Source organism: Pinus tabuliformis, chromosome 4_2 (genome assembly GCF_031772625.1).
Source record: "Pinus tabuliformis cultivar Carrire ecotype Pingquan chromosome 4_2, CPIR1, whole genome shotgun sequence".
Lineage (NCBI taxonomy): Eukaryota > Viridiplantae > Streptophyta > Pinopsida > Pinales > Pinaceae > Pinus > Pinus tabuliformis.
The window spans coordinates 602,822,958-602,849,704 of NC_142304.1; the positions used below are offsets into that span (position 1 = coordinate 602,822,958).

Below are 26,747 nucleotides of genomic sequence, written 5' to 3' on the forward strand. Positions count from 1 at the left end.
TCCTCTTTCCAACCCCACAAGTCTTATCAAGATTGGATTCTCCAAGAAAAAGTTATTCCAAATATCCCACGATGGCCTGATTATAGACTAGTTCAGTAGAAGGAATTTGTAAGAAGTGCCACGTGTCACAATTTCGACCTTCGAACCTAGAAATGATACACCGAAAACCACAGTCCGTCCTCTTTCTATAACTTCTTACGAAATTTCAATCTGATGCTTAGAGAGAAAGTTATGAATATTTTCCCCAGGTCACCTGTTTGAAATATAATTCGAGAGCCTGCAAAAACCCTAACTCCCTTGCATCATTTCTCCAAAAATATAGCGAGAAAATATCTGAAATTCGGACCCGAGGTTCATCAAGATTTCGGCTCAAATGAGTTTTAATTTCAGCTTCTGAAACTTCGTAGAAAAAAAGTTATAGCAAAAATGCCACGATGACCTGTTTGAAGCAGTGAAACCCTAGAATCCAAAGCTCTGATACCAAATTTTATGCAACCAGCTCACAAAATAGAAGAAAAGATAGATCAACGACTTCAAAATCAGCCTCTTCGAGGGGCCAACCTCCTTTACATTACACAAATGAACAATTCTTGGATGATGCAAATGACAAGACTCCTTGCTATATATAGGAGTCTAAGGGGTCCCAATACAATCAGGGCCTACACAACAATAATATTGTAGGGGCACAACAATAACAATAGTGGGCTTCTATGGGGCACAATAATAACAACATGGGGACTATATGGGCACAATAATACAATAAGGGGTTACACTAGTAGTATAGGGACCTAACATACTGCAAATCGACGGTGTCCACAAGCGTAGTTATAGTGATGATAGCGAGTTGGTCAATGGAATGTAGATGTATGGCGGTGTGGAATTTTGCAGCAATAGTGGCAGCATCAAAGAATGTTGACGAGCTGACTGTTGTAACGGAAGACAGGTGGCAACGTGATCTTTTGGGCGAATCAAACTTGGTGGAGTCAACGAAGGTCTCATTCGATGGTGGCATTGTTCTGTGCGACAGTCCGTGCAGGAGGAACAACATGTGAACGAGGTAAGGGACGAATGTTCAATCTAAATGTGGCTCGATGACCTGCGAGGCTGTGTTTGGGCAAGCCAAGTACGTTGGTCTTTTTCTATTCTTTTTTTTAATTATATTTCTATGTTTTTTTTGTAATCACTTTTTTTATATATATAAACCTTTTTTGATCTCTTTTTTATTTGAATTTTTTTTCTAATATATATGTTTTTTTGTTTTTTTTTATATAAATTCTATATATATTTTTTATTTCTTATTTGAAATTTAGGAGCCTCTTTTTTTTATTCTCAGTAGTACTTGTATTTGCCTTTATATTTTTTTTCAATATGTATGGACTCTCCTATATTTTTTAATATATAATCTTTCTTTTCTTTTTTTCTTTTTTTCTCTTTTTCTTTTTCAATTTTAATATGGCCAAAGGCCTAAATGGCAATATGGAGAAATTCCAAATTCTGGTAGCGAAACGCTTCAACAACAATGATGTTGACGAATTTTATGGCCAAGAACCTGGATCAGAAAACATGCTCTATGCAGCGGTTAAGTGGCCAGAGGATTGAACTGCTCTGATACCAAATGAAGCAAACAAAGTTCGTTTTTCAGATCAAATACTCCAAAAGACTTGGAATATAAAGATCTCTATTGAGATACAAGAATATATATTAGAAAGTATGAATAAGATGATACAATTGAAAGTGAAGAGCCTGCTTATATATTAGGCAAGGGCCTCTTCATAGAGAGTCATGTCTCATTTAGACATGCTTCCTCAACATAATTACTAATTAACTAATCATTATTACAATTATCCTCATTACTATATTTATATTATTTATATATATTTTATTCGTAACATGTGTCTTGTGGCTTAGCTACCAAAGCAAGACTATAGGATTTAATTTGTGTTAAAATTGGCAACCAGGGCAAAACTTCATGTGGGTCATCTTATTCATGGCTGATAATATTTTTATTAGATTCCTCTCATTGAGAGGTGTAGGATTGATATAAAGATCATCCGATTCCGATAAGTATTCATGGAGATATGAATTTATTTTGATTATGGAATTATTATCAAGCCGACCTACAACTCATGTAGGCTCAGAAGCCCAACAGTCGCATCTATTCACCCTCCAACGTTGTGTATAAATATAAGAGGACTTTTCTTCATTTAGACTCACTCATCTCATCACATCTCTCTCTCTCTACTGCACAAATATGAGTCTCTTCTCTACTGTGCTGAAATGGGTCTCTCTCTCTCACACATGTGAAGCCGGAAGCTGTTGAATTTGAAGCTGCAACTACAGAAGTAAAGATTGACTTGCGTGGCCCAGAAGATCTCCTCTTTGGAACTGCGCTGTAGGTTCATCTGAACCTCCTCTGAAAGCCGCAACTTTTGGTGGTGGAATGAAGTCAATCCGACGAACGGTTTGCAAGATATCGACTACCCTAGTTTGAAGCGGAAACTGCTGAAACTGAAGCTGCAACTGCAGAAGCAAAGATTGACTTGCGTGGCCTAGAAGATCTCCTCATCTGAACTACGCTGTAGGTTCATCTGAACCTCCTCTGGAAGCCGAAACTTTTGGTGGTGGAATGAAGTCAATCCGACTGTCCGACTGTCGGTTTGTGAGATATGGTCTACCCTAGTTTGATAATGAAGCCGCTAATGCTGATGCTACTGATCTAGGGTTTGCTACTGCTGATATGAATCAGATTTATTGTATTATTTCTCTCTATTGAATTATTGAAGATAAAAGAAGATTTGATCAAAGGGTTTCCCCACACATTGTGGGGTTTGTCCCTGGCTAGCCGCCACATCTTGTGTCTCTTGTCTTGGCTTGTTTTTCTGTCGATCGTTTAATGTTCTATCTGCACTTTACTTTATGTACATGTGATTGCTAATCGGTGGAATATAATAAGAAAAAGAAGTAAACTGTTATAAGCATAGAACATACCATAACTTAACATGGTATCAGAGTTGAGGTGAAGACAAAGCCCAAGCAAGAGCAAGAGCAATCATTGAAGAGAAGATTGGCAAGGCTATCCTAAAAGAACTATGGGGTCCTCAACACTCTTTCCTGCCGAAGACAAGCTCTGTGAGAAAGATGACTATCACGGATGGAAGATGTCTATCGATCTAACCCTTGAAGATCAAGGAGTGCTGGACCATGTAAGAGGCAATATTGTTGAGCCTTCATCAAATGCATCTGCTGCTGCCTGGAACAAATGGAAAAATGGAGAAGTCAAAACAAAGAAGATCATCCGGGACTCTATCGACAAGCGCTTGGTGGCCTACATCTCTGATCTAGACACCTCCAAGGAAATCTACGACAGACTGGTGAGTTTATTTAAAGTTAATGATGCAAATCAAGTTTTGTTTCTTAGAAATAAGTTGAGGGAAATCAAGAAGGGTAAAGATGAAAGTATGCAAGCATACTTCTTAAGAATAACCGAGATCAAGAACGATCTCCTATCTATTGGGGAAACCATTACTGACAGAGAAATGGCACTCACAACTCTCGGAGGATTACCATCTGAATGGTATGTGTTCAGGACTACTCTTCTGAACAACAATGTAATTCCTAGTTTCGAGGAATTAATGGCTAGATACATTCAAGAACAAACAAGGGTAGAAGAGCAGGAAATGCCCTTGCCTAAAGGTCCTCATGCTGCTTTTTCTTCTCATGCTAAGAAAAGAAATAATTCTGGGTCTAAATCAAAAGGAAAGGCTGGACCTAAGGCTAGAAGAAAATGACGATGTTACATTTGCAATAAAGCAAGTCACTATGCAAGGGAGTGCCCTGATAGAAAGGACTCACTCTAGGACGATGATCAAAATCTCTCTGATGGCAATCAAAGGAATGACAAATTCAACAGCAAAGGTAAGAGCAGAGCTGGGAATCAAGGAAGAGGGCAAGCATTCAAGAAGGCCAGAAATTCCAGGATGTATTAAATGCACCTGACCTCAAAAAGAACCTAGTGTCCATCTCGGGAACGGAAGACAAAGGCTACAAGGTAACCTTCAGCGATGGCAAGGTATGTATATGGAAAAATAATGTTAAAGATGCCTTTACTCTTGGGTTTAGTGATTCATTATATCAGGTCGATGGAAGTCTGCTAGGTGTCATGTCTTATGACACATCTCTTCAGTCCGAACTTTGGCATTAGAGGTTTTCCCCCCTTCATTATAAAGCTATACTTGGTGTAAGCCAAATGGTGATAGGGATGCCCAAATTCTGAATAGAGAATGAAGGTGTATGTCCAGGATGTGCTGAAGGAAAGCTCAAAAGGGGACCATTCCCCTCAAGCCAAAGCAAGACCTCTGATATATTACAATTGGTTCACTCAGGCATACCTGAGGTTGGCATTAAGAGGGAGACTACTACACCACATACTCCTGAGCAGAATGGTGTGGTGGGAAGGAAGAACCGCACGATGATGGAAGCTGTCTGGGCCATGCTACATGATCAAAGACTTCTGATGTTTCTATGGGTTGAAACTACAATCACCGTCGTATATGTACAAAATTGATGCCCTCATCAAGCATTGGGTTCCAAGACTCCTAAAGAAAAGTTCATCGCAAGGTGAACAACCTTTCGACTTTGAGGAGCTCTCAAGAAGCCAACACCATGGAACCGAAAGAAAAGGATGATGAATCAATGCCTGATGTAGAAGAACCCTTGGATCTGATAGATTCTCATCCACATGAGCCTTCCTCTTCTAGGAAGAGGCCTTCATGGCTTAGGGGGATACTTGATGATGCTAAAGGACATGCTGCACCCTGAGGATCCTTCCGTCAAAGTAAGAAACTTAATAGGTATCAAGGATACCTGACCATCATGAGCACGATCATACAAAATGAGCCTTCGTCATTCTCAGATGCCGTCAGGCATCAAGTATGGAAGGATGCTATGACCGTAGAATATGAGTCTATTATGGAGAATGATGTCTGGGAAGTAGTTCCCAGACCCTGGACAAGACAATTGTTACTTCAAAATGGCTTTACAAGATAAAGCATGCAGCAGATGGAAGCACGAAAAAGTATAAGGCTCGTTTTGTTGCTCGAGGTTTCTCCCAAAAGGAAGGTATAGACTATGATGAGATATTTGCACCTGTTGCCAGATATACGACCATCCGCTCAATCATAGCCCTTGCCGCTTCACAAGGATGGAACCTACATCAGATGGATGTCAAGACTGCGTTCTTGCATGGCTCGATCAAAGTGTTAGAGTCGGTCTAGTAGCCCTCCACCAGAGATCAAAACTCTTTGCATTTCATAATTAGGTGTCTCATCAGTGTGGTCATGTTGCATCCCGTTAGGCATGCCATAACCCTGGTGGAGAAGCTTATGTCTTTTATTCCCCTCTTGTTTGGCACTGCTGGATCATGTTTTCCTGAGTAAATAAAATCTTCACAAGGTCATTTCCCTGTTTTCAATGTCAAGGTCTTAGGTCTAGGGTTGAGTCAAGCTTTGTCTTGAGATGTCATAAAGGACCAGCAGGCCAGAGGGATGTCCGTCATAAAGCATCATTTTTATAACTCTTATCATTGTACAGCTAATTTTTACCTTGTTTTCAAAAACCCTGTTTTTGAAGACAAAGGTCATTATCTCATTTTTGTAAAAATTTGTAAAAAGTTCAAATTCTCCGAAAGTTGGCATGCAGCCTTGGTCTCCTTTGCCAAGACATCTCCGAAGCTATCCCTGCGAAAAATTTCAAGAGAAATCATCATTTCAACCAATCTATTTTGCAAAAGGAAACCAGAAGTCAACAGCAATTAATTCAAAAAGTGTCATTCCAAAAACATTATAAAGTGGGTTTTGGGCAAATTAAATTCAAAAGTGAGCCTATAAAAGCCCCTCCCTCCTCATTGGTAACTCATTTGCCTCTCAACACTTCAAGAGAATACTTGTCAAGTCGATTTCAAAGTTCATTGGGCGAATTGGGCAATTACAGTGGCGCGCTACGCATCAGAGGAGGCGCGCTACGCGTTGGGGGCGCGCTACGCATCAGTGCGCATTTTCCAGTGCTAAATAACTCAGGCGCTACGCGTTGGAGGCGCGCTACGCATCAGGCTGGGCGCGCTACGCGTTGGGTTTCTTGCTCAGGAAATCGCCAGCAAGCCACCAAAACTACTTCTCTCTCAAAATCTTTTCAGGTAGGCCTCTAATCCATGGTGATTTTGGTTTGGCTAAGATGAATGAGCAATGAACATGCAAAAAATGCCATGCTAATATGAAGTAAAAACCCTACCTTGCTGTATCAAATTTTAAAAATGCAAATGTGCTAGGGTTTCATTGAAATTTGCTGCCCAAGGTTACCCATTTTCCATTCCTCTTTCCCCATATTTTCCTCACCATTTTCCTTGACATTTTTCCATGCAAATCATATAATTTCCCTATTAAAAATCATTAAAATCCCTAAACCCTACTAATTCCTAAAACCCTATGTAAATTTTCTAAACCCTACTTCCCATTAAAATCCCACAAATTATGATTATATATGTTCCATGTTCCTTTCCTAAAATTTCCTTTCACATTTGTTTTCCCTAATCCCCTCAATGTTCCCTTTTCCCTAACATTTCCCATGTGTGTTTGTCCCCTTGGTAACAGCATTTAAACAAGTCAAAACAGCAGTTCATTGGGTGCACAGTCAGCATTATTTTTCAGTCACTTGCCTCCAAAACCATGTCAGAAACCGAAATAGATTATGAGCAAAGTGATGACCGTGAAACAACACCAGAGGTAGAGGTGCCAAAGAGGCATCACAGAGGTGGTAAAGGTGGTCAGCATGTCAGGGAGGAGCCCACCTCTTTGGCTTATCTACAAGCTTGTCCACTTGCAGTGTCATGTTTCCGATATCAATCATGCTATGAATATTGTGAGAGAATCTCCCAAATTCAACACCACAAGGAATTGGCCCGCTTGTTTGTCCTACATTTGCACAATGGGCATGTGAATCTTGCAGGAGTGGACTTCACATTGTCACCCGAGATTGTTGCTCAAGCAACAGGGATACCCAATATTGGAGAAGAGTGGAACAAGCGCCAGTAGTTGGACAGATTTCATTATGAGCCATATATCAAACCTGTATATATGAGGCACCTAACTGGTGTTTTTCCCTTCAAATTCTTAAGAGACGAGTATGCACCTTTGATGAGGATCATCATTCGCTATTTCACTTGCGAGGGCAGATTTTCACGTTTATATTCGTACCATATCCGTTTGTTGATGCATTTCACACGGGTACGAATGATGAACATTCCATTCTTCATGTGCCGAAATATAGAGAGGATGGTGCCCTTGGTGCAAAGAAAGAGCCCAGCACAGCAACACAAGAGCATCTATCATTATGCACTGATCAAGATTGTGGTCATGCATCAGTGGGCACAACAGGGTATTCCATGGGAGTATTTCATTTCTCGTGACTTGTTCACAGTGCCACAGCCACCTCCTGAGGTTGTTCGTGATGAGGGAGGGCCTTCACATCAGTTTGATATTCCAGAGCTCGAGCATGTCAGCACTCCTCCTTATGTTACATATCAGAGAGGCCACAGGGTCTTATTTGCATCTGCACGGCGAGTATTATCTCCACATCAGGTGGAAGGGGTCTCGCCTTCTTCATCAGCACAGCGAGTGTTATCTCCACATCAAGTGGAAGGGGCCTCGCTTTCGTCAGCAGCACAGGTACCAGAGAGAGGCAAGCAGCCCAAGATTGATGAGGGGCCATCAGGTGTTCCAGGCATAGATGTTGTTGACCTTGATATCATTTCTCCTAGCCTGGAGTCAAAGGAGATCATCCAGCAACTAAGGGCTGAAAATGACTTGTTGCAGCAAAAATTGGAGATGGCAAATTGGACAATTACTTATTTAGAGCAGCGCAACAAGCAATTAGAGGATGAACACTCTCTTGATGAGTTGCGGAGGATCCATGAAGACCGCAACTTGGCTCGCAAGAGACCCGGTGATTTGACACCCATTAAGCGAGAGGCTATGCTCATCCGGGTCAATACTCATTTGGAAAAGTTGCTGGCCAAGGCAAACACGGAAAAAGACATGCTCTGACACATGAAGAATCACTATTGGGCTCGAATGCATGTGTGTAAAGCAAGAATGAAGGTGCTCAAAGGACGGTTGGCCAAGGCACTAAAACGGAGGAAAAGGCCCGATCCCCTTCATATTTTGGCTGAGGCTTCCTTGGAGGAGCATGGTACTAAATGACACACCTTCAACTCAAATTTCAGAGAATTTGGAGCAATTTTGGTCATTTTTGAATTTTTTGGTCAAAAAACAGGTTTTTGCCCTCAACGCGTAGCGCGCTGCGCGCTACCCTGAAGATGGGCAAGTCCATTTCTCAAAAACTCAGCATTTTTGGATTTGTCATGACAAATTACACTTGCTCAGCAATTGCCAAGACATTTCATCAGGTTTTGAGCCCTTAGAAGATCAAAAAACATGCAAAAAAGACTTTCTGCCACTTTTTGGACACACAGGAAGCAGTCTTGGGAGATTGCAATTTTGGAGGGGCAAATGGACACCAAATTGAGAAATTCCACTTGGGTTGGAAAGTAGACATCCAGACCTTTCCAACAAGCCTACTTTTGCCTTATTTGGATGCCGGGAAGTGCCTCAAAAGTTGGCTCAAAGGCGTGCTACGCGTTGGGAATTGGGGCGCTACGCATCAGGGAAATTTGCCAGATTTTCACCTACAGCTCAGCAAAACGCAGATTTGACTAGTTTTGACTTTTTGGAGTGATTTTTCATCCTCCTTGATGTAATTGATGTAATTTTATGATGTCATGGCACTTATTTATCTCTTCTAGAAGATTCATTCATAAAAAGTCAAAAATTTAATGAATGAATTGGTTTCCTAGCTTATAGAGGCAAGTTGTTTTGATTGCCTAGATTGTAGTGCTCAGTTTAGAATTGGTTGAAACAGCTCCTAGGATGATGAGCTCGACCCCTAGAGGCAAGGAAAGGTGTTAGCTTGCCTATATTATGTATTTTCTTAGTCATTTTCATGGTTGGATTCTGGAGGGATAAGCTTCTATTGTATTACACTTTGTATCTCTGCAATTTTGGCAAAGGAAAGACCAGGGTTTTGCAGCACTATTTGGGATTCCTGTGGTTATTTGTGTTGATGGTGTGCTTCTCTCATGTACTTGTAAGATTTGTTATGTGTATCAAATTTCCTATTTCTCTTTTCTGCATATTAAGTAAATGAAGTGTTAAGGTAGAATTCATAATTTATATGCTCTGCCTTTAAGTTTGCTTAATATCTATGTTTTCCTCTGTCTAAAGAGAACTCTCGATGGTTTCTTGCTCTCTTTAGCTCCTCACCAGTCATTCCTATCCATTCACTTAAATCAAAGGCATCAAGACAATCTCCTACCTTGCCCCAAAAAGACCTCTGCAAAAACTGTGTCCCATCCCCGCACCCAAAATTGCTCTCCCCCTGTTTTCCACCAAAACCGTAAAAATCTGAAATCAAACCTTCTCAATCAGTTTACTAGCCTAAAATCAGTGTTCTTTATTGGTCATCTCCGCCTTTTGAAGACTTTTTGCCGAGATAGACCCGGAGAGAGCCCTCTCCTGCCCCGTAGGGCTAGTTACGAGGCTAAGTGGTTTGATGTTGCCTTGGATTTTGTCTTTTTCAGCCTGAGGCCAAATTCAAGCGCTAACACAAAGAAGAGGTCTACGTGGAGCAACCCGAAGGATTTGAGATTTATGATCGAAAATCTCATGTATACAGGTTGAAGAAAGCTCTCTATGGGCTGAAGCAAGCACCCCGAGCATGGTATGAGAGGATCGATAGCTACTTGATGAAGCTGGGATTCACTAGGAGTGAAGCTGATCCTAACCTTTACTTTAAGGTTGAAGATGACAAGCCTCTCATACTGGTATTGTATGTGGATGACCTCTTTCTAACAGGTGCAAACCCTCTCATTCACAAATGTTAGAGGGAGATGGCTTTTGAATTTGAAATGAAGGACCAAGGACTTGAAGTGTGGCAGAAGCCAAGGGAAATTTTCCTATCTCAAGGGAAATATGTGGTAAAGATATTGGAAAGATTTGGTATGATGGACTGCAAGCCTGTGACTACCTCGAGGATCTTAACTTTTAGAAGTTATATTGTAGTGATGTCGGACCAGATTTGGGAAATGCCTCTGAGTTTCATAAACTCATTCGCATTGATGTTCTTGGTGAACCTCCGTCCGAACATATTTTTTGCAATTAGCATTGTGAGCTCATATTTGGTTGAGCCTCACTGGATTGATGCCAGGAATCTTCTGAAATGTCTTCAGGACACAATCTCTCATGGATTAAGATACACTGCCGGAGATGTAAGACTACTTGGATATACTGATGTTGATTGGGCAGGCAATGTGGTGGACCGTAAGAGCAGTTCCGGGTGCTGTTTCACCTTGGGATCTGCTTCGATATCCTAGATGAGCAGGAAGCAGAAGTCGGTGGCTTTGAGCACCGCTGAAGCAGGATATATTGTTGCTAGCATAACCTCGTGTGAGGTAGTCTGGATGCGAAAGCTCTTCAGTGAGCTGTTTGGATTTACATTGGATACCACTGTGATTCTCTATAACAACCAGAGGTGGGATTCGATTGTTGAGGAATCCCATATTCGTCGATTGCTCCAGCAGATAGACATCATCTTGGATATGGTAAGTTGATGAGCAAGGAGGCTCCATCGCATTAAGATGATGTACAGGTTGATACACCTTGTCAAAGCCCCGAGGAAAGATCTAATATGTGATTTTCCCAAACGACTTGGAGTCGGTAAGAAACCCTTGTACAAGGGTCCTGCATGTTGCATACATTGAGCTCTAGGAGCTCTGAGGGCTTGCGGTTATTACTGGAGCAACATACGACCACAGGGTAACTCACCCTCCCCTGGTGGTGCACACTGGAACAAGATGATTCGCTCTCTTGTGGGACAAGATGATTCGCTCTCTTGTGGAACAGGATGATTCGCTCTCCTGTGTAGCAGGATGATTAGTTCTCCTGTGAGGCCTGGATTGATGTGTTCTCCATGGCGATTGTAGCAGGATTGATGTGTTCTCCTGTGAGGCCTGGATTGATGTGTTCTCCATGGCGGCCTGGATTGATGTGTTCTCCATGGCAATTGTAGCAGGATTGATGTGTTCTCCTGTGAGGACAAGATTGATTAGTTCTCCTGTCGAGGCATCCTACCCATGCAGTCTAGGACTCATGGGAAGTACCTCTCATCTGATCAATGAGCAGGGAAATGAAGTTAGGGACCATAGTAGTACCGATGGATGCATCGTTGTAACTACCGTACTCCCTACGCTAGGATGACCTCCATTGATCTGGGATCAGTGGTACATACTCTGAGACTGACTTTGAGTCAGTGGAGGATGATATTGGTCTGGGATCATTGGAGTTGTACTCACTATGACGCTGACTTTGGCTTGGTTGAGACTGGTTTAGGACCAGTGGTACATACTCTGAGACTGACTTTGAGTCAGTATGATACATCCTCGATCATTTCTTCTTCTTCATAATTCGGACAAAAGCATAGTAGAACAGAACAATGCAAGAGCAGAGCAGAACAGAACAAAACAGTACAGATCAGTGCAGGGCAGAACAAGACAAAGCAGAACAGGCAAAATAGAGCAGAGCAGGGCAAGGGTCAGGCTGTACAAGGCAGTGCATTTGATGGATGAATAGTAACGATCGATAGATAGATTGCAGATGAAGTTCTCCATGGTTGAGAGGGAGTGTTAAAATTGGCAACCAGGGCAAAACTTCATGTGGGTCATCTTATTCATGGCTGATAATATTTTTATTAGATTCCTCTCATCGAGAGGTGTAGGATTGATATAAAGATCATCCGATTCCAATAAGTATTCATGGAGATATGAATTTATTTTGATTATGGAATTATTATCAAGCCGACCTACAACTCATGTAGGCTCAGAAGCCCAACAGTCGCATCTATTCACCCTCCAACGTTGTGTATAAATATAAGAGGACTTTTCTTCATTTAGACTCACTCATCTCATCACATCTCTCTCTCTCTACTGCACAAATATGAGTCTCTTCTCTACTGCGCTGAAACGGGTCTCTCTCTCTCACACATGTGAAGCCGGAAGCTGTTGAATTTGAAGCTGCAACTGCAGAAGTAAAGATTGACTTGCGTGGCCTAAAAGATCTCCTCTTTGGAACTGCGTTGTAGGTTCATTTGAACCTCCTCTGAAAGCCGCAACTTTTGGTGGTGGAATGAAGTCAATCCGACGAACGGTTTGCAAGATATCGACTACCCTAGTTTGAAGCCGGAAACTGCTAAAACTGAAGCTGCAACTGCAGAAGCAAAGATTGACTTGCGTGGCCTAGAAGATCTCCTCATCTGAACTGCGCTGTAGGTTCATCTGAACCTCCTCTGGAAGCCGAAACTTTTGGTGGTGGAATGAAGTCAATCCGACAGTCGGTTTGTGAGATATGGTCTGCCCTAGTTTGATAATGAAGCCGCTAATGCTGATGCTACTGATCTAGGGTTTGCTACTGCTGATATGAATCAGATTTATTGTACTATTTCTCTCTGCTGAATTATTGAAGATAAAAGAAGATTTGATCAAAGGGTTTCCCCACACATTGTGGGGTTTGTCCCTGGCTAGCCGCCACATCTTGTGTCTCTTGTCTTGGCTTGTTTTTTTGTCGATCGTTTAATGTTCTATCTGCACTTTACTTTATGTACATGTGATTGCTAATCGGTGGAATATAATGAGAAAAAGAAGTAAACTGTTATAAGCATAGAACATACCATAACTTAACAATTTGCCTATTGACCACTATTAATTTAGCATTGATCAAAGTAGGTTATAATTTTTTATGCATTTTTTCTTAGGGCATAATTTTTAACTTGAGTGGCAGGGACTAAGCTGCCCTGGAACACTTGTTTCTCAGGTTTAAATTTATTTTAATGTGATATGTATATTATGGCTTTTTCTTGTAAAAAGTTGTTTGTAATTTTGTTAATAAAAACAAAATTACAATACAACAAATTGAATTCAATCAATTTATTATTTTTATTACTTTTTGAATTAAGTCGACATTATGCTTTGTTATTATTAATTTTTAATCTAATACTTTATTTTACGGACACTATAACATCTCTCCCATATTAAGCCGACATTTAAATGTTTACACTTATTTACAACCACTACACCTCCCTCATATTGAGTCAACATTTAGATGTTTACACTCATTTACAGATACTACAACATCTCCCCCACACTGGGTTGTAAAGCACCTCTTGGCACAAATATTATTGTTGGGCTGATATCTGTCCACCATCCACTGTTTGAGTTGTGTTGCCATGGTCTCACATTGGCATCCTCAATTTGTATAAACTATAGAGTCATGAACAGCAGGATCTACTGCAGGTTTGCAAAATCTTACAGGTTGGATCTTTAATGAAAGGAATACCAACACTGATGATTGGACATTGAACTTCATCTTCTTAAGTAGTTTCAATATGAAACGATCCCATAAATCTGTATATGCAATACAGAATTAGATCATTGGCAACCTCAGTTGTAATACCTATATTGTATAACTATAAACTCACAAACTGCAGGATTTGTTGCCAAGTCAGCAAAATGTTACAGGTTGAACCTTTGACGAAAGGAATGCTAACACTGATAAGACCACTTGAACTGTATAGATGTCACTGGCAATTACATATTTGAAATTCATTTTTTTTTGAGCAATCAGAAAAGGCACTTGTTAGTTCAATCCATTACCTTGCCAATGCCTTTTTGGAGATATCAAGACTAGAAATACGGCATGCATAAATAGCCAACAAGCAAGCAATAGAAATTTGGTTTCCCAGAATTTGCAAAACCAGAACACGCTTTATTGGCATCTTAGCAAAGTAAAAGTATGTTATAAATTGATTGTAGTGTGCACTACTTCAGTCAATATTAGTTAAAAGTAAATACATGACAGTTTGGAATAACTTATGGGCACTTGAAATCATTACATAGCAAATCATATTCTTCTGAATACAGACTAAAGAATAAAAGCGAAGTTGTTTTGTGATGTTAAACTTATTTTTATTCACTTCAGGATGATCTAGAATAAACATGTCGCTATTATGATGTTAAAAAGAGGGTTGCAGAAAACTTACAACGCCTGGCTGAAGCAAACGGTCATTGTTTATTGAAGAGCAATCATGGACATCCATTCCTAGATAATGGCCTGTTTCAAAGCCATAGATCAATGCATGAAGTTCTCTGATAAAACATCTGCAATCGTCATTCGGATAACTTTGTTCTCATGAGAATTGGCATTATCTATAAAGCACGTAACACTATTATGTAAGACTTGTCAAGCAAGCTATGTTTGGAAAGTGTTTAAAATGGAAACTAAACATTATAACCTAAAACACGATATGCCAATATTCATCATTTCATTACTCACTAGAATTAGTAACAAAACAATATCTAACTGGCTAAGAACTAACAATACATTCACAGTAGATGCTCAGCACCAGTTTCAAAATAGCTACATGATGTAGCTACAGACAATGTTAAAGACTGACTAGCTGAATAATATTCCTGAAGTCATCTCTCCATTAGATAAATTCAAACATTTTCTTTGGCAGGAATAAGTCAGAGAACAGTTCATTTTCAAACGTCCCATCTATTATGAGATCCAAGGCCATTATCATTGCCTGTTTCAGAGACTCGTATGGATTCTTCAGAACATTTCTACAGTACAAGCAACAGAGATATCTAGCATTGCTCCTTCATGAAATACTTCATTTCCAGCAGACTGCTCTTAGTGATAGGTCTTCTCGCATTTGCTAGCTCCAGGTTCCAAACTCATTCCATCATACTTTCAACCTCTAGATGGTTCTGGTCACAAGAAGCCTTGAAACCAAATCTCCATTACATAACACAAGGTCAGCCATGAAGCATAATATCTTCTCTGCCTTGGATGTTAGAAGTGATGCAAGATGAAAGCATTCTTGCTTTAGGGATTATCGCTGGTCATCTTCCATCTTATATAATTGTTTCTTAGTGCTTAGTCATCTCTTATAGCCTAATTTCTTCTCTTTCTTAGAGTTGCTTTGGTACTCCCAATATATTCTCCATCTTTTCTCCACTATTTCTTTCAAAGTTGCTTTAGTACTCCAATGTTCAGTTTATCTTGTATCTAAACAGTCACACTGGCTGTCTTCAGTCACTTGTAGACATTAATATTTAACTGAACAATAATTTCTGGGACTGATTATACATCTTGTTAAATATAACCCCAACTCAAACAATCACTCTTCATTGCAACTTGCTAACTGTTTTTGGACCTGATATTGGTTCTGAATACTTTAAATCCAATAATTTGATACGTTATTTTAATTTTTCCCCTTTTTAGAAGTACACTCATAAAAGACAACCATGGTAAACAGAAATTTGAGATAAACCTATTGATGTTGGATTCAACTTCCAATAAGATTGGAGCATGCTTGGAGAATTCTTCAGAATTCCAAGTTCGGTCAGACCTTTGGATAATAGCTGGACCTGCAATGATAGAAATTTACAACAAAAACCATTTAAGAAAACAGTGCGGCAATATTCAGTTCATGCTCAGGACAGTAACAGCTCAAAAAAGTGAGGAAAAATTAAAATGAAGGAAAATTAGGCATATAACAGACAACAAGAGAACCGTACGGCATTGAAGGAAGGCATTTCAAAAGGCATACCAAATATTGTTCATCTATATCAATCGATAGCATCATAACATACTTAACGAAACAAAGAGGCATATGTATCTTCTAGCTGCTGACAGTGTCAGGCTTTTGCATGTTCTCCAGCCAAGATGATGGAATTTCGCAGAATAAGAAAAAACTTACAGAAACAGTCATCACTAAATTTCAAAATTTCAAACAGTTGGACTGAAATTAACCTTTCTTGCATTTCCTAGGCCATAAACATTCCGTAAAAGAAATTCCAACCAGACTCCTGAGTCTTCACAACCAGTTAGAAGCAGTTTCACAATAATCTTTGTTTCTAAAATATTCTGAACTTTTCCTAGGTGATTTTCATCAACTGACCAGCTAAACGCTTATTTTCTTGACCTTTTTTCTTATAATGGTTGTGGTGGAAACCGAGACGCACTAATAGCTTCCAAAGTTAAAACCAAAAGACAAACCCCACTGAATATATATATTTTTTTCTTCAAGGTGTGAAGGCACTAAACCCTCCCCACCAGAGTGCGAAAGTTTATTTTATAGTAGATGTTATGGTTACTCAAGTTCAATTTATATAAACCATTATCATATTTCACGTTTAACTAAATAACAAGACACGGCCCGATATGGTCCCCAACGGAGCTGTGTCCGTAATATGTATTCCAATTTGTCCGATACATATCTGTGGAAAAGAGACCCGTGGGGTCTCTAAAAAGGATTTGCTCACACTTTTTTCTCACTTTCAACTGCAGGGAAGGAACTCTCATGGTCTTTCACTGTGTAGGTGAAGGGTAAAATTAAGATTTGAAGGGATTCCAAGTACTTTGAAAATGGACTAGCAAATTAGAATTGTTTCTTTTCTCCAAACAGCAGTGTTTTTTTCAATCCATTCCACACAAATCATGGTTTAATCATCAACGGTAGCTGGTAAAGCGCAAATGAAAGGGACGAATGGCACTGTTGTGTCCCCCCATCATTCAAGCTCATCTCTCTCTGCAAGTGTTCCATATGCTGCAAGCCTAGCTTCCAATGCTGAAAAAAACTGTGCCGTAGCAAGAGAGCATCTCCAAGAACAGAAATATCCATTGTGGCAGTACGTAACAACTAAAATGACATCAGGGGCGCAGTACAAAGTTTGTTGAGGGAGGGCATGTTTTTTAGACATGTAATCTCTGCAACATTGAATACAGAGCACCTACTATGGAGTTAAGTGTCGTTTTGTTGGTTGTTGACTGTGGACTGTAATAGATACAAATATATATACAATAAATATAAATTAATTTAAAATTAAATATTGAAAAGACTAACAAAAGGATGTCTTATCAGAAGAACATACATATTAATCAAAAAGGATCCCTGCCTAAGTATTTATAAGGGGCCCCTCATTATATGCTATAATCCTGTCCTATTCATATTCAATCTCATACGTTTTTATATTATTTTTTGTCCTCATGGATTTCTTTATTCTTTTCGGAATATTTTGGATATTCGTGATCTGAACCATATTGCTTCATTACATGGCCTTGGAGCATGTAATTTGTATAATATATATATGTTGGAAAATGTAATTAGGTTCGGTCTTCATAATGTCTCATGTAATAATGATTTTATGTATTTGATATAAACAAAAAAAGAAAATTTATTATTGTTATTTTGTAGCATGGGTTTCAAGCTCAAGGTTCATTTGTTTTAGGTCAAGCACCCATTGTGTGCTTCTAGGGATTTGTCATAAAGTCAAAGAGTCAAGAAAGTCATTGTAATGTGTAAAAGACCCTATTGGGCATTTTGTATCATGTAAGAAGAATTGATTTGTGTCATAAAGTCCCTCCAAGACCAAGTCGGCCTACAAGAGAAGGAATTGGCCTCGTAGAGACAAGTCGGCCTCAAAAGGGCTATTCGACCTCCACAAGAAGCCTATATATAAGGAAGAACTCGACCTCATTAGGAGACATCCAAGATCATTCAAGAAGTTCAATGAAAAGGATAAAAAAGAGATCACAAAGGTGAGCGAAGAGGAGAAGAGAAAGCAAAGTTTTTAGGATTGCTTTGGGCCACATTATCTCACATGTGCGAGGAACTAGGGCATCATCTCATTGCAGCAAGACCGAATTGCATACCTGCAAAGAGAAACTGAAGTTTGGGATAAAAGAGATAAAGTTTGAATGCCGAGTTATCAAGTTAAGAAGATCAAACCCAGCGAAGGCAAAATTCACCATCATTTCCCACATGTGCGAGTCAGGGATTTGTAGTTGAGGCCGAAAATTGTAGACCTAAAGCAGTGACTAAAAATCTGAAGCAGAGGTCGTAATCTGAAGGTTTGGAGCAGGTTGACTTGGGTTGACTTTGTAAAGGACAAGCTCACCAAAAGGAGAAGTTGAATTGGTCTTGAAGGTGTCTTTGTCAAGGGTCTTAGGTCTTGGAATTCGTCATTTGAAGATTCTATAAGGAGAAGAATTCTTGTGGGTTTTCCTCTCAATAGGAGAGGTTTTGGCCGTGGCTAACACCCTATATCTTGTGCCTTCTTGTTTCATTGATCTTCATAGTTTGGTTGTTGTTTGATGATCAGAACACTATAATAATTAAGTAAAGAATAAGTTAACTACAAGTACATCATGTTAAGTAGAAGAACATCACAAGCAGTTATCAAAGTAAGAGAAATCACCCTAATCTAGTTGACCTTGATTTCTCAACATGGTATCAAAGCTAAGGTGACAAGAAGAAGAGGCAACTTGAAGATCACTCCATTAAAGAAGGATACATAAGGGCCAAGCATAAGAAGAGCATCAAGGAAGACTAGTCTACACATCATCTTGAAGGAAGGAACTCTTGAAAGAAGAAAGAAGACCTCAAGGACCCCACCTCCACTCAAAAGACTCTACACACTTGAAGTATTCTTGGAAGCATTCTCATTCTATCCAAAGGAAGCGAGAAGAAGCACTTCATCATCATCAAAGGAATCAAAGTGATCTCCCTCACATTGAAGAAAAGATCATATAGTATACTTTTGGGTATGGAATGTGTTGAAAAAAATGTGTAACTAAGTTCAATCTTCATAAATATGAAATGTACTTTTGATTCTTGTAAATTGTAAAATGAAAGAAAATTATTATTATTATTGTTTTTAGAGCATTGATTTCATGTTCAAGGTCTTTTATTTTATAGGTCAAGCACCCATTGAGTGCTTCTAGGGTTTGTCCTAGGTCAAGAAGCCAAAAGAGTCATTTTCATAAGTTGAAGACCCCTTAGAGCACATTGTAACTTTTAAAGAAAAATATTTTTGTCATTTAAAGAGTCAAAATACCCTCCAAGACCAAGTTGGTCTAGCAGCTGGCAAGTCGGCCTAAAAGAAAGAGCCACGTCCACCTTGAAGAGCCTATATATAGGAGGAAACTCGACCTCCTTGAGAGACATTCATCCATCACTCATTCTAGTGAAGAAGGAGGAAGAAGAAGGCAACAAAGAAGGAAGAGGACGAAGGAGACTTTTGTTTGGGCTATTTCTCTCTCACACGTGCTAAGGAGGACTAGGGTTTCTGTAGCAGATCTAGGGTTTCTATCTACAAGTTCGATCTTGGAGAAAAGAAGGCAAGAAGGTCAAGCGAAGGTCACCAAGGGTCATCCTCAAGCTCCAGAAGTCAGAGAAAGGAAAGCGAAGGTCAAAGGAAGGCTCAGAAGGCAAATCGAGGCTCACACGTGTGGCAAAAACAACTACTGGGGGAGCCAAAAATTTCAGATCTGCAGTGGAGGCCGAAATTTTGCAACTGGAGGTCAAAGAAGTGCTACTGGAAGAGATTTGATTGGGTTTGACTAGATCAAGGTTAGCACATCATCTAGAGAGGTTGGTCTTGGTCTTGGAGGGTATTGGTTTCAATCTTAAGGTCTTGGAATTTGTCAATTGAAGAATCTATAAGGGAGAGAAGGGATTTGTAGATTTTCCTCTCAAGTGGAGAGGTTTTGGCCTTGGCTTGCACCTATATTCTGTGTTCCTATTCTTCTTGTTTTGGTAGTTGTTTGATGATTCACACACATAATAATAAGTAACAAAGCTAATAAGTAAGAAGACATCACAAGTAGTTATCAAGTAAAGAGAAATCATTCTAATCATTGCCCTATAGATTAAATGGGTTATCAGGGTTTATAGGACAAAAAGAAGCCCGGGAGGGAGGATTGAAGATGAACGAAGCAGGAGATGACTTAAACAAGGATTTTTTTGGGAAAAGACAGAGATAAAGGATTTAAAGGAGAATACACAGAATGAAGGGGAGGATGAAATCAACTGCTGCGAACCTCTTGAAAGCTCAACCAGCACTGCCAAACCTGCTTTTACCCATCAAAAGCTTAGTCTTATAGCAGAGCTAACAGATACCTATCAAGACGAGCATACCAAGCCCTAGGAGCTTGCTTGAGACCATATAGAGCCTTCTTTAATCTGCAGACGTAGTCTTCTTTGTCAGAGAGAAGAAAACCTTCGGGTTGTTCAATGTAAACTTCTTCCTCCAATTCACCATTTAGAAAAGCTAACTTAACATCCATTTGGTAGACCTTGATTTTTCTCGAGCAAGCATAAGAGAGAAACATCCTGATAGCTTCCATTCTGGCAATGGGAGCAAATGTTTCTTCAAAATCGATTCCTTCAACCTGTGCATATCCTTTGCAAATTAATCTTGCCTTGTTCCTGGTAACCTGTAACCTTTCAATTGTTTTTCTACCCCTGAACCTGTAATGAAATTGCCATCTTGTTCAAACTACCTTCCTGTCAATCGTAGACTTGTGCCATATACTGCTGCATAGACTCCTCCTCTATAGACATTGAGGAGTCAACAAACCATATTGTTCAAAATAGTGAGTCACCTAACAGGCCATCTTGACTTGAGTCATTATCTGAAGCAACTGCTAATTCCTCATGACCTTTTTCTTTTATAAATCCTGAAAGCATAACTGCTGGAACCTTGTTATCTACTCTGTCTTCTTGTACCTGTTTCGTTTTCCAAACCTTCTTATTCATTCAATCTCGAGCCATGTGCCCAAAGTTATGACACTTGAAGCATTCAATGTTGTCCATAGGTGATTCCATCTGATATCTGCAACTGCGAGCGCTATGGCCATAGTTATGGAACTTGAAACATTCAAAGTTTGGCCCATCTAGCATGTATTCTCTTCTGACAAAATCATCGTGGAACCTATCTCATGATCCTACAAACTTGCTTCTAAGGTTTTGCAAATAATGATTGTACATGTCAAAAACTTCACAATCCCTAGCCTTATGTCCAAAATTGTTACATTTGTAACATTTAACATCATCTCTCAAATGATCAAATTTGTTGATATTATGCTGAGTTCTGGAATATCCATTTCTGAAGGATCTCCTGGAATTATATTCATTCCAAACATACATGCGACATTCTGTAGCTCTATGTCCAAACCTTCCACATGAATAACAATGACCATAAAAGATAGGTTGGTACCTGGGAGGAAATCTTCTTCGAGGAATTGTCTTCCAAGGTTCTTCCTGTGAGTCTTGATCTCTTGATTTAGCTGAGAGATCTATCTGCTTGGTAGATTTTGCATATCCATCTTCTTTAATTGTCATAGAAGGACTCAACTTCTTTTCGAATTTTTCTTTGTAACCAAGACCAGTCTTGTCACTGTATGATCGTTGGTTGTTGATGAGTTCGTCCAAAGTCTTTGAACTATTGGCGTAGTTTTGAAAAGTTTTTTCCATTTTTTACTTCCTTTCGTAGAGAAGCTATTTCAGCTTTCAATGCTTATGTTTCCTTGTTGTTTCCCTTTAATTCTTTCCTGAGAGATTCTTCAATTCGCTTGTATTCTTCAACCTTGATTTTAAGGTCGAGTACATGATCTCCTTTTGTCTTCAATTCATCTTCAAGAGTGTTGACATGCTTCTTCTCGACTTTGAGCTCCTTGATAACCCTGATCACTTCATTTTGAAATTCAACGTCAGTGATTTCTTCTTCTTCGTCTCCTTCTTCGTCAGGTGCCTCTTGCTTATTATGCTTGGCCATAAACAATACTCTTCCATTGAATTCTTCTTCGTTATCACTGTCTTCTTCGGATGAGGAACTATCTTCTTTGGTGAAGAAAATTTTCTTAAACCATTTCTTCTTGCCTTGCTTGTTGAACTTCCTAGGACCTTTCTTTCCATTCATAACAACCTGAGGACATTTGATTGCAAAATGCCCAACCTCACCACAATCAAAACATATTAATGGAAGTTTACCTTTGAATTTTCTTGTACCTGTTCTCATTTTCCACGTGAAGTAGGCGAATTCTTTATCTGAGAGTTCTTCTTCCTCTTCTTCCTTTTCTTCATCCTTACAACTGCAAGTTTTTGCTTTCTGAGTCTGCTTGTCCTTACTATTCTTCTTGGATGCGGAAAATGTTGTTTCTAAGTGAGATGTGCCATCCTCTTCTTCAATCCTCATTTCATATGCCGTAACAATTTCATCTATGCTAAGATTGGTCAGATTCGATCTATCTTCCAAGACAGATACCTTAGGGTTAAATCTTGTTGGCAAGGTTCTGAGGATCTTTCGAACAACAATTTTCGTTTCAACAGGTTCTCCCAAACCTTCCAATGTATTTGTTGTTTCATCAACATGCTGAAAGTATGCAGCAATATCTTCATCTTCCCTCATTTTGAGTTGCTCAAATTTTGCCCTGAAAATTTGAAGCTTTTCTTCTTTCACCTTTGAGTCACCTGCATATATATTTTCAAGCTTGCCCCATACCACTTTAGCAGTTTTGCAACTCAATACCTTAAGATAAACAGATTTGATAAGCCCACTGATAATAAGATCTTTAGTGTTTGCATCATATACCATATTTTTCTTACCCTGTTCATCCTAGGTCAGTGTGAAGCCTTTGTCAACGATTTCCCATACTTCGTATCCTTGCTCCAACAAATGAACCTGCATTCTTCCACTCCAAAGAGCATAGTTATTTCCATTGAACAAAGGAACTTTATTCTTAGTATACTCCATGATCTCCTTCCAATTGTTAGAATATTATTGAAGGAACCAAGCTCCAATACCGATTGTTGGAAATACTGAAAGGGGCGGTGAATCAGTATTCCTTAGCAATTAGCACTTTTAGATCTTTTCAGAGCATTAGTTAATCTTCAATTATTATTAATGTTTATGCAGTAATAACAATAAATAAAAGAACACAGTAGACACAATAATTTTAGGTGGAAAACGCCCTCCAGGTCAAAAAACACCGAACGTTTTTCAATAAATTCTTTAATCTTCAGGCCCAACTGAAATGAAAGCAACAACTTCCTAGAATTCTAGAAAAGCATTCATCTCCAGCTCCCATTGGAAGGATGCCCCAAAGCCCTCGTTTCTTTAGTAGTCAACTGAATGGATGCCCCAACATCCTAGACCAACTTGCCACCCTGAAGTGTTCACAGGCTCCACCCTATAGGCGACTTCATGCAGCAACCTAGCACCTCCCGGCCACCCTATAATGATTGAAATGAGATAAGAATGTGGATTCCCGTAGCATGGACAATAATCCACGATACAATATGATTTACAATGATTTTAACCAAACACCTAATCACACTATGACCTATGACATCATCCCAACAGAGACTCCTATACCTCCCAATAATGCCTTTTCGACTCTAAGCAGATTGACTCTTTTACAATAATGACTCTTCCAATGATGACACTTTCACAAATGACTCTTTTACAAATTTAAAATGATAACTCTTGGCCTTGACACTTCTTCACAATATACGGATGGTTGTCATGTCTTCAAAGGATGTCTCGCTACAATGCTTCCTTTGATTTGATACTTGTTAAATTATGGTATGTTCTATGCTTAGAGAAGATTACTTCCTTTTCTTATTATTATCCACAGATTAGCAATCGCATGTACATTAAGTAAAGTGTAGATAGAACATTAAATGATCGACAGAAAAACAAGCCAAGACAAGAGACACAAGATGTGGCGGCTAGTGAGGGACAAACCCCAATATGGGGAAACCCTTTGATCAAATCTTCTTTTATCTTCAATAATTCAGCAGAGAGAAATAGTACATAAATCTGATTTACATCAGCAGCAGCAAACCCTAGATCAGCCCTAAACTAGGGCAGACAATATCTTGCAAACCAGCCGTCGAATCGGCTTGATTCCTTCACCAAAAAATGCGACCTTCTGAGGAGAGTCAGTTCCACCTACAGCGCAGTTCTGAGAGAGATAAAGATGGTCAACGTTGGTCAAACTTCCAATCTGTTGTTGCAGCCCTAAATTCTGCATCCTTCCTTCCACACGTGTGAGAGAAGAGTCCCTTTTTGCGCAGTAGGAGAAGAGCCTCTTTTCTGCGCAGGAGAGAGAGAGAGATTTGATGAGAGTGAGTGTGCAAATGAGGAAAAGACCTCCTGTATTTATATACAAATTTTGATGATGAATAGATGCGTTTGTTGGGCTTCAGAGCCTACAAGACTTGTTGGTCGGCTTGATAACTATTCCATAATCAAAATAAATTCATATCTCCATAAATACTTATCGGAATCGGATGATCTTTAGATCAATCCTACACCTGTCAATGAGAGGAATCTAATAAAAATATTATCAGCCATGAATAAGATGACCCACATGGAGTTTGGCCCTAGTTGCCAATTTTAACACTCCCTCTCAACTAGGGAGAACTCCATCTGCAATTCATCTGTCGGTCGCTACTATTCATCCATTAAATGCACTGCCCTGTACAACTTGACCCCTACTCTGCCCTGCTCTATTCTACCTGCTCTACTCTGTTCTATTCTGCCTTGCTCTGATCTACTCTACTCTGCTCTGTTCTGCATTGCTCTGCTCTGCTTGGTACGAATTATGAAGAAGAAGAAATGATCGAGGATGTATCATACCATCCTCCACTGACTCAAGGTCAGTCTCAGAGTGTGTACCACTGGTCCCAGACTAGTCCTCAACCGACCCGAAGTTAGTGTCATAGTGGGTACAACTCCTACCATTGATCCCAGACCAATATCATTGATCCCAGATCAATGAAGGTCATCCTAGCATAGGGAGTACGATAGATACAACGATGCGTCCATTGGTTCTACTATGGTCCCTATCCTCATTTCCCTACTCATTGATCAGATGAGAGGTACTTCCCATGAATCCCAAACTGCATGGGTAGGATGCCTCGACAGGAGAACTAATCAATCTTGTCCACAGCAGACCGAATCATCCTGTCCCACAAGAGAGCGAATCATCTTGTCCACAGGAGAGCGAATCATCCTATCCCACAAGAGAGAAAATCATCTTGTCCACAATCGCCATGGAGAACACATCATCCAGACCTCACAGGAGAACTAATCATCCTGCTACATAGTCGCCACAGGGTGTCACAGGGAAAGTTTTGATTCTTTTACCCTGTACACGTACACCACCAGGGGATGGTGAGTCACCCTGTGGTCATATGTTGCTCCAAGAAGTACCCCGCACCCCCCCGGAGCTCCAAGAGCTCCATACATCATACATGACCCTCATCAGAGGGTTTCTAAACGACACCAAGTCATTCTCGGAAAGTCAAAAATTTGACCTTTCCTAGGGGCTTTGTCAGAATGTCGGCAACCTGTTCATCTGTACTGATATGTTGGAGCCTTATAGCTCCTGGCTGCACCATACCTCAAATATAGTGGTACTTGATATTGATATGCTTGGAGCGATCATGAAATACGGAATTCTCTGATAAACGAATCCCACTCTAGTTATCACACAGGATCACGGTGGTATCCAATGTAAATCCAAACAGCTCACTGAAGAGCTTTTGTAACCAGACCGCCTCACAGGTGGCCATGCTACCAGCAATATATTCTACGTCGGAGGTGCTCAAAGCCACCGACTTCTGCTTCCTACTCATCCAGGATATCGAAGTAGATCCCAAGGAGAAACAGCACCCGGAAGTGCTCGTACGGTCCACCACATTGCCTGCCCAATCAACATCAGTGTATCCAAGTAGTCTCACATCTCTGGCAGTGCATCTTAACACATGTAATTGTGCCGCAAAGATATCTTAACAAATTCTTGGCACCAATCCAATGTATGTGGTGAGGTTCAACCATATGTTGACTCAATGTGTTGACTGCAAAGCATATGTCTAGACGGGAGTTCACTAAGAACATTAATGCTCCGACGAGTTGACGATACTCGGTGGCATTTCGTAAAATAGGTCCAGTAGCACTACCGCTTAACTTCTTGAAGTCAAGCTCCATCGGGGTAGCTACAGGCTTGCAGTCCACCATACCGAATCTTTCCAATATCTTCACCACATATTTTCCTTGAGATAGGAAAATTTCTCTTGGCTTCTACCAAACTTCAAGTCCTAGGAAATAATGCATCAGTCCAAGGTCCTTCATTTCAAATTTAGAAGCCAACTTCCTCTTACATTTGTGAATGAGAGGGTCTGCACCTGTTAGAAAGAGGTCATCCACATACAGCACCAGTATGAGAGGTTTGTCATCTTCAACCTTAAAGTAAAGGTTAGGATCCTCTCATACCATGCTCGGGTGCTTGCTTAAGCCCATAGAGAGCCTTCTTCAACTTGCATACATGAGATTTTCGATCATAGATCTCAAATCCTTCAAGTTGCTCCACATAGACCTCTTCTTTGATCGAACCATGCAAGAACGCGGTCTTGACATCCATCTGATATAGGTTCCATCCTTGTGAAGCCGCAAGGGCTATGATCGAGCGGATGGTGGTATATCTGGCAACAGGTGCAAATATCTCATCATAGTCTATACCTTCCTTTTGGAAGAAGCCACGAGCGACAAAACGAGCTTTATACTTTTCCATACTTCCATCTGCTACATGCTTTATCTTGTAAAGCCATTTAGAAGTGACAACTATCTTGTCCTAGGGTCTGGGAACTACTTCCCAGACATCATTCTTCATAATAGACTCATATTCTTCGGTCATAGCATCCTTCCATACGTGATGCTTGACGACATCTTAGAA

At 39.9% G+C, this 26,747-nt stretch overlaps 1 protein-coding gene across 4 annotated transcripts in view; it reads right to left on the minus strand.

Moving 5' to 3' along the window:
* LOC149170728 (Metallopeptidase M24 family protein) overlaps positions 1 to 26,747 on the minus strand; it is a 446,763-nt gene that overhangs the window by 31,733 nt on the left and 388,283 nt on the right. For all 4 annotated transcript variants that reach the window (XR_016259003.1, XM_089424001.1, XM_089424000.1 and 1 more), the window contains 2 exons: positions 15,493 to 15,589; positions 14,197 to 14,267 (listed from right to left, as the gene is read on the minus strand). Coding sequence is in view for 3 of the 4 variants with exons in the window: in XM_089424001.1 (XP_089280127.1) it covers positions 14,197 to 14,267; positions 15,493 to 15,589 (168 nt within the window). In the remaining variant the exon portion in view is untranslated. The remainder of the gene's footprint in view (positions 1 to 14,196; positions 14,268 to 15,492; positions 15,590 to 26,747) is intronic.